We start from the raw sequence: 8,905 nt of genomic DNA on the forward strand, positions 1-8,905 counted from the left end.
TGATTTCAATTCATCTTATTATTCTCTGTTTCATAAACAACCTGATTACAACTTTCTTAAGGTGTTTGGATGTGCTTGTTTTTCATGGTTAAAACCTTATACTTCTAACAAGCTTGAACCAAGAAGCAAACTTTGCATTTTCCTAGGTTATAGCTTGCAACATAAAGGTTATAGATGTCTTGATCCAAATTCAGGTATTGTCTATATTTCAAGACATGTTTCATTCAATGAACATTATTTCCCATTAACTGACATTGCTTCCTCATTATCATTTGTTGATCCTTTGCCTTCATCTTCCAACATAAGTGCTTCCTCCAATTCCACTCTTTCTCCTCCATTCCATTCTACTTCAAAATCAGTTACTTCTTCTCTCATTACTAAAAAATGATCATAACATGATTACTAGAGGAAAGAATGGAATTTACACTCCAAAGTCCTATTATGCTACTAAACATCCTTTGCAGACTGCTTTTGTAAGTCATATTCCCAGGAACATTGTTGCTGCCAACAAGGAAAAGATTTGGAGAGTATCTTCAACTGATGAATACAATGCACTTATGAATGCTGGCACTTGGTCATTGGTTCCACCAGATGATTCTCAAAATTTAATTGGATGTAAAAGGGTTTTTAGGATTAAGTATCATCCAGATGGAAGAATTGATAGACACAAGGCTAGATTGGTGGCAAAGGGATATCATCAACAACAAGGACTTGACTTTGAAGAAACTTTTAGCCCGGTTGCTAAGCCAACAACTATTTGAATTATTCTCTCAATGATAGTTCAGTTTGATTGGAATGTGCATCAACTTGATGTAAGTAATGCATTCTTACATGGAGACTTGCAGGAAGAAGTATATATGTCTCAGCCACCAGGGTTTGTAGATCCAGATAAGCCAGATCATGTACGTCTTCTCCACAAAGCAATTTATGGGCTCAAGCAAGCACCAAGAGCATGGTATGATAAGCTCATCACTGCTCTAAAATCCTTAAATTTTGTTAACTCAGTTGCAGATCCTTCACTCTTTGTTCACATGGAAGGTACTCAAATGTTTGTAGCTTTAGTGTATGTGGATGACATATTGCTCACAGGGTCTTCTTCAACTTTTCTTCAACATGTTATCCTTAAGTTGCAAGAATATTTTCCTCTAAAAGATCTGGGTAACTTAGATTACTTTTTGGGTCTTGAGATTTACAGAAATTCCACATCTCTACATCTTACTCAGACTAAGTATGTTGTAGATCTTCTTAAGAAATATTACACGGAAGGTGTAAAGCCTTGTCAGACTCCAATTTCAGCAAATTCAAAACTCAGTTCTTCTTCAGGGGATCTTCTTGACAACCCAACTGAATACAGATCATTGGTTGGAGCCTTACAATACATTACTTGGACTAGACCTGATATTGCTTTTGCAGTAAATCTTGTGTGCCAATTTATACAGCATCCTAGAACTGAGCATCTCACTGCAGCCAAGAGGATACTTAGATATCTTAAAGGGAGTTTGGATTATGGTCTTCATTTCACAAAAGGAGATACTTTTCTTTTAGGTTTCTCAGATGCAGATTGGGCTGGTAATATTGATGATAAAAGATCAATTGGAGGTTATTGTATCTTCTTGGGTTCTAATGCTATTTCTTTGTCCTCTAAAAAGAAAACTATTGTTGCAAGGTCAAACACAGAGGTAGAATATAGGACACTGGCACATAGTGCAGCTGAAATGGTTTGGATTTGTTATCTTCTTCATTATCTACATCTTCTCATTCCTTCCATTCCAAAGTTGGATTGTGACAATATCAGTTCTATACCACTTGTTTCTAATCCTGTGATGCATTCAAAGATGAAACATGTCCAGTTGGACTATCACTTCATAAGAGAGCTTGTTCAGTCAAAGTCACTTAATGTATTTTATATTCATATTCTGGATCAGATTGCAGATATATTTACTAAAGATCTTCATGCTCCAAGGTTTGATATGTTAAGATCCAAGCTCAATGTCATTTCTATGCCCTTGAGCTTGAGGGGGCTAAAGACAGAGTTATCAGTGAAGAAAGATGCAGTGCACGTTAAGACTATTAAGTGGTGTAGGATAACAGCCAGCTTGTCACAAGCTGTTATTATTCTCACGTGTGAGATCATTTGCTTTATGTCAGTTAGTGTCGGTTATGTCAGTTAGTGTCGGTTGATACTTGTATTAATATCTCTTCTCTCTGCTTTATTCTGTAATGAAAAGTGTTCTCTCTGTAATCAAGATTTGAGATTAATCATCATCTACACAATGATATTATGTTGTACCTGTGATCTGTTTTTGTGTTCTGGTTGAAGAAAAGCTGTTATAAAACATTCTTCTCACCTTATAATTCATCCTCATAAAGCAGAGACAATCCTAAGATTATGTTTATGTCTTAGAATTGCCACCAAAGAGATGAAGCTATATAGCAGATTGAGTACAAGATCGCTATAGAATGTGCAAAATTACCATCCGAAAGCCAGATAGTTAATGACGAAGGAAGAAGAAAGCTACTCTCATAGCTGTTGTTACAGACACAAATGTTTCGGCACTACCTAGAGCCTACGGCAGGTAGAAATCCATACCGGGGTTGATTGTCATGCGATAGTAATAACTAATAGCTATACAAGTTCACTAGATAGAGAACATTCTGTTACCCAGTTCTCTAGTGCTGCTGTTGCCAGGGGATTCAATGATTCTCAAAGAAGATTTGCCCGCATCTCTAATGGTTATCCTTCCTCCTATTGTTACTCATTAAAGAATCCAGAGTCCATCACTACTCTTTTAAGTTCAGTTGTATAGTTATTAAGAGCATCCACAGTCATGGAGTCGACCAAATGCCAAATAGCAGACCAAAAGCTAAATTTTTTTGGCATTTACAGTGATCAAACACAGTCATGGAAGACTATTTTTTAGTCAGGCGGAAGTATAAAAAAACGCCCCAATTCAGACGCACTTTTAATGACCGCCCGATTTCAGGCGCACTTTTAATGACCGTCCGATTTCAGGCGCACTTTTAATGACCGTCTGATATCATGCGCACTTTTAATGACCGTCTGATTTCAGGCGCACTTTTAATGACCGCTTGATTCAGGCGCACTTTTAATGATCGCCTGATTAGTGAATTTACAGAAATATTAGCCCACTAATCTTCTTCTAATAACATATTAGCCCGCTAATCTTCTCCTAATAACGTATTAGCCCACTAATCTTCTTCTAATAACGTATTATCCCACTAAACGAGTGAATACACCAACGTCCCATTGGGGCGTACATTAAAACAACGTCCCATTGGGGCGTACAATATACCAACGTCCCATTGAGGCGTACAATATAACTACGCCTGTGTTGGGGCGTATGTATTACATGCGTTCGGTTAGGCGGAGTTTATAGATGCGCCTGATTCATACGCTAATTGTATCACCGCCCCATCTTCAAACGGTAATTATACTCTCGTCTGATTTCATACAGTCAAAAAAATCTCGCCTGCTTTCATACGCTATTAATACTTCCGTCCCACTATATCTTCGTTTAGTCTGGGTTGATGACCACATTTGGTCTCAAACCCTAATTTTGGCGACCAAATTTGGGTTTGGTCCCTTCCGTTGCGGCACATTTTGAGACCAAATTTGAGTTTAGTCCCCAAATTTGGTCGTGGTTGTGGTTGCTCTAAGAGCAACTGCAGTGGACGACTAAGAACAAATTTCTAGTCGAGTGAGCTGGCATAGTGGGACGGACCATCGATCAAAATTTGATCAAAGAGTAAAACCCAGACCAAATTTGGTCGGCGATCAAGACCAAACCCAGATATAGTCGAGCGGTCGTATAGTTCACGCCCCACCACCAGGCGGTTATATAATCTACGTCCCACACCAGGCGTACGTAAAGTCCCCGCACCACACCAGACGTACGTAAAGTCTACGCCCCATTTTTTATTTTATTTTTAATTTTATATGGGGCGGGCATTATACCCCCGCCCATTCTTTGTTTTCCAAAATTTTTTTTGTGGGGCGGGCTTTATACCTCCACCCCACTTCTTTCTTTTTTCTTCTTTTTTTTTTTAAGAATCTCCCCAATCAGGCGGACGTATATCCCACGCCCCACACCAGGCGAATATATAGTATATGCTCGATCAAATTTAGTCTTTCACCCGTAACGTCACACACCAGACTAAACTCAAATTTGATCGTTTGTTTTGGTCTTTGATCTTTGGTTATGATCGTACCACTGTGGACGCTCTAAGAGAACAAAAAAGATACTAGCAAATACCAGAAATGTATATCAACAACTACCAGTTCCTTTTTTTTATCTTATTAACTTTTAACAAAAAGGAGTAAATGCCTGACAATTCGGCTCTTTAAAGGCTCTCTGGGTTCTACCCACCAAAAACAGCAAACAAAAATTAAAATTCAGGGAGAAAAATAAGATGGGAGTAGGCAGAGACAAAGTTGATCTCTTGAAAAACTGCAACTTCTAAAAATTGCAAGCAACAAATCAAATTATTGATCTTTGTAAGTCATGAGATTGGTTGAAAGAAGATAATATTGAGTTTCTACTTCTGATTAAGCATTCTCCTTAGCAATTTTCTCGGCCTTGGCCATCACCTCCTCAATTCCTCCAACCATGTAAAACGAATGCTCTGATAGATCATCGTATTTCCCATCCAATACACCCTGTTGGATCAAAAGAAAGAAGATTTGAAGTACCTATTATATTACATAGCAAGCCTCCAACAAACAAGAACAAGCCCAGAAGGGGTTCTTCACATGCATATGCAGAATATGCAAGCATCAGCTAGTGTATAAACTAAAGATGTGCAAAATGAAATATTACTAGCCAGACAAAGTTTATTACCTGGAAACTGGTGATGCTCTCTTTCAATTCCACGTACTTCCCTGGTGCACCAGTGAAGACTTCGGCAACATGGAAAGGCTGACTTAAGAACTTTTGAATTTTACGAGCACGAGCAACTGTCAACTTGTCATCTTCACTGAGCTCATCCATACCCAAAATGGCAATAATATCTTGTAGATTCTTGTAGTTCTGAAGAACCTTCTGTACACCACGAGCGGTGTTGTAGTGAGCCTCTCCTAAGATATGAGGTGAGAGCATACGAGATGTAGAATCAAGGGGATCGACAGCAGGGTAGATACCAAGCTCAGAAATCTAATCATGATAAATGCATGGAAAATGTTATTAGAAAATGTACAAAACAAAAAACTCATGTGTATGAAACCTTAAATCTCCATTTCACAAACCCTAATTCAACAAAAAAATATAGATACCTGTCTAGAGAGCACAGTTGTGGCGTCAAGATGGGCAAAGGTGGTTGCAGGAGCCGGATCAGTCAAATCATCAGCAGGGACATAAATAGCTTGGACGGATGTAATGGAACCCTTTTTAGTGGTAGTGATACGCTCTTGCAGACCTCCAAGATCGGTAGCCAAAGTTGGTTGATAACCAACAGCAGATGGGATACGACCAAGCAAAGCAGACACCTCAGAGTTAGCCTGAACAAGAGGAAGTTTAGATAGGCAATTTAGAAAGAACAAAATCAAGACAATCAAAACAAGTGCCGCCAACACCTACCTGAGTGAAACGGAAAATGTTATCAATAAAGAGAAGCACATCCTGACCCTCAGCATCTCTGAAGTGCTCAGCCACAGTCAGACCGGTAAGTCCAACACGAGCACGAGCACCAGGGGGCTCGTTCATTTGACCGTATACAAGAGCACACTTGCTTTCAGCCTATAAAACAGAAGAACGTGGTTCAGAAACATGACAACCACAAGAACATAAATTAACATTAAAACAAGATTACAGCTTATGGAGTAAAAAAACCAGACCTGCTTGTCTCCTAGCTTGATGACACCACTCTCAATCATTTCTCTGTAAAGATCGTTACCCTCTCGAGTACGTTCCCCAACACCAGCAAAAACAGAGAAACCACCTGAGAGCACAAAAAGCAAATAACATTATACACAAGAACAGAGACAATCAAAAAAGAGAGTTTCTAAGCTGTATATCTGTGTAAACGAACCATGAGCTTTTGCAACGTTGTTAATAAGCTCCATAATGAGCACAGTCTTTCCAACACCAGCACCACCAAATAACCCAATCTTTCCTCCTTTCTGGTAGGGTGCAAGCAGATCCACAACCTGAATATTAACAAGGCACGGCAAAAATATGTCAAGAATCGGTACTGTGATATAAATAGATCCAAACAAGAAAAAGTAAGCCATGTAAAAAAGACAAGGAGCATAATAGAGAAATTGTGAGAAATTAAACATAGGCTTGGCTAAATGAAAATATTCAGCATACCTTAATACCAGTCACAAGAATCTGTTGATCAGTAGCTTGCTCAACAAAGGCAGGAGCTTCACGATGGATGGGCAGGAAGTGATCCGTTTCTGTTACAGCAGACAAGATTGATAAGAAAACTTTTTAACACATACAACGACAAGATAAATTACACTACATGCTGTTCTCACATTCCATGGAAGGGGGGAAATCGGCGGCAAATGAAGAATTGCCCTAATTTAATTAATTTTATTAGAGACACTGAGGACTGAGGAACTCTTGGAGATTAGTTAAGGACTTATTTTTACAAAATCCCAAGAGCAGAATTTGCTGCATTATCTTGTCAACATAAATAGTACTCATCAAAGGCTCTAAATGACGGAGGAATGAATAACTAAGATGACCTACCGAATAAAATCTTAAAACAATACATGTATAACTGTCCTCTTTTGCACATAACTCACACACCCAAAGATTGGGTGGGAATAGAACAGTATAAACACCTCTGAATGCAAATTGAAAAATTATACATCAAAGGTCTGTTGAGAGTCTTACTGATATCACCCTTCTCGTCAATAGCCTCTCCAATAACGTTCATGATTCTACCAAGAGTAGCCCTACCAACAGGCACCTGTTCAGCCGTAGAAGCAGAAAGTTAAAACCTAATAAATAATACAGTTATAAAGTAAATTATACACTTGCATTAAGGATAAATAAAAGACAACCAAGCCAATTGCCCATAAACACATCCATGTGTTTCCTATTAACACTGCAAAGCAATTCAGAAAAAAGAACACCAGCCTTCGTAAACCCATGAGAACCAAACTGTAACATTTTTCAGTATCATCAAAATCCAGTACATAGCCTCATAAACTCACAAGATAACAATGTAACATTTTAGTGCATCATCAAAATCCAGTTTATGCATAAACTCAAAAGAGACCACCGTAACATTTCAATGTATCATCAAAATCCTAAAGAAATTTTCTCCACCCAGAGGGGATAGCCTATATCCCGCAAGGACCCATTTAATCGCCCCTTAGTAAAACAATGAAAAAGGAAAAAATAGCATTTATCTAACATAATCTGAAAAAATACTAAACTAATAAATAGAAGAAAAAAATATAATCCGCGAATCTGAGAATCACCCATCTAAAACATCATTTCAAATCAATCAACATAGTACCCGAACAAAAATAATATTGAACACAAAGATGCAATTTTTTACAGAAAGTCAATTCTGATGAGATGAGTAAAACCGATTAAGATAAATCAGATTCAAATGAGTCTAAATAAAGGAAGTTTTCTTACAGTGATAGGTGAACCAGTGTTAAGAACCCGTTGACCTCTAACAAGACCTTCAGTACCATCCATAGCAATAGTCCTAACCATATTCTCTCCCAAATGCTGAGCAACCTCCAAAACCAATCGGATAGAATTATCCAAAACCTCAAGAGCAGTCAAGATCGGAGGTAAACCTTCTTCAAATCTAACATCAACAACAGCACCAATAACTTGGCACACACTTCCGATCGCACCAGCTCCTGTAAACTCATCAGTGATTTTACCTTTAGATCCAGTTTTCGTCGTTGTCGATGGTGGTGTTGATGGTGCTGTAGCAGCAGCAGCAGTAGTTGCATAATCTAAAACTCGATTCAATAAATAACCCTTTGGTGAAGCACGAGTAATAGGTGAAGGAGATGGTGATGGTGATCTGATAAATGAAGATTTAGATCCAGATCTTCTTGCTGAAGATCTCAATAGAGATGATAAAACCTTACGAGAAGCCATGAAGAGATCTAATGGCTTCTTCTTCTTCTTCTTATGTTCTTCTTGACTGTTTCTTCAGTCTCTACCTCTGAATATAGAGAGAGACGTGGAGAGTTTTTTTTTTTAGGGTTTTCAGTAGGAGAGGCAAGAGAGGATATTATTATAGAAATGAGGAGCCCCTATTTAGCATCTTATTTAAAGGGGGCAGGAGCCAGATGCGATGATAACGAGTCAACGATACGGGATGAGTTAACTCGTGGATGTGAAAGTAACTTATGGATTCAAACTTTTGCGAAACTTTGGCGTCCAGGTAGGTTATTTAGGAAGTTTTGACTCGTGATTGTTATATGCAGTAGTCACATACTGATAATGGGGCAACTCCAATTGCAATAATTGGTATGTTTGGCTGCGGAATTCACAATTCTGATAATCTCTTGGGATCAAATAAAGGAACTCATGCAAATTCCTCGTGTGTTGGGAAACTTGGTTAAAATTTATAGTATTACTCCTAAAATTTTAAAATTGTAGGAAAATTGATTTCTGCAAGAAAGGCAATTCCAGAGAATTTGAGCAACCAAACGTATTGAGAGGAATGTAATTCCACAAACTCTCCTGAACCCATAAATCTCACCTATCCAAACCCACCATATGTGAAAAATCAAAATTCGCAGCTCAAGATGATTTAAAAGAAACCCTTACAAAATGAGGATGTCTCTTAGACGAGTTGCATCGGGTCGTTGGGCGACTAGCTATGACAATCGTTTGTCCAAAAGCTTACTTTTTTATTTTGTTTTCTAATATTCATTTCGAATAGTTTTCTGGATGATCGG

General features: G+C 38.2%; 2 protein-coding genes across 2 annotated transcripts; one reads left to right on the top strand and one right to left on the bottom strand.

Moving 5' to 3' along the window:
- The first annotated feature begins 395 nt into the window (after positions 1-395).
- LOC113351532 (uncharacterized mitochondrial protein AtMg00820-like) lies at positions 396-761 on the top strand. The gene has a single exon (XM_026595498.1). The coding sequence runs from the start codon at positions 396-398 to the stop codon at positions 759-761; it is 366 nt and encodes a 121-aa protein (XP_026451283.1).
- A 3,519-nt stretch (positions 762-4,280) lies between these two features.
- Positions 4,281-8,231, bottom strand: LOC113348259 (ATP synthase subunit beta, mitochondrial). The gene is made up of 9 exons (XM_026591967.1): positions 7,617-8,231; positions 6,861-6,936; positions 6,327-6,415; positions 6,046-6,163; positions 5,852-5,955; positions 5,595-5,753; positions 5,291-5,515; positions 4,860-5,171; positions 4,281-4,678 (listed from the first exon to the last, which is right to left on the bottom strand). Exons 1-9 carry the CDS (start codon positions 8,094-8,096, stop codon positions 4,568-4,570), a joined length of 1,674 nt encoding a protein of 557 aa, XP_026447752.1. The 5' UTR covers positions 8,097-8,231; the 3' UTR covers positions 4,281-4,567.
- Between the last annotated feature and the right edge of the window lie 674 nt (positions 8,232-8,905).

The sequence above is a fragment of the Papaver somniferum genome, chromosome 2, assembly GCF_003573695.1.
Source record: "Papaver somniferum cultivar HN1 chromosome 2, ASM357369v1, whole genome shotgun sequence".
Classification (NCBI taxonomy): domain Eukaryota; kingdom Viridiplantae; phylum Streptophyta; class Magnoliopsida; order Ranunculales; family Papaveraceae; genus Papaver; species Papaver somniferum.

What these genes read in the sequence shown, in the direction of transcription:
- LOC113351532 (XM_026595498.1), top strand. Translation starts at nt 396, where the DNA reads ATGATTACTAGAGGAAAGAATGGAATTTACACTCCAAAGTCCTATTAT.
- LOC113348259 (XM_026591967.1), bottom strand. Translation starts at nt 8,096, where the DNA reads ATGGCTTCTCGTAAGGTTTTATCATCTCTATTGAGATCTTCAGCAAGA. An exon ending in ACACTGGTTCACCTATCACT is followed by an intron (nt 6,937 to 7,616) that starts GTAAGAAAACTT and finishes ACGGCTGAACAG; the next exon opens with GTGCCTGTTGGTAGGGCTAC. An exon ending in ACATTTTCCGTTTCACTCAG is followed by an intron (nt 5,516 to 5,594) that starts GTAGGTGTTGGC and finishes CCTCTTGTTCAG; the next exon opens with GCTAACTCTGAGGTGTCTGC.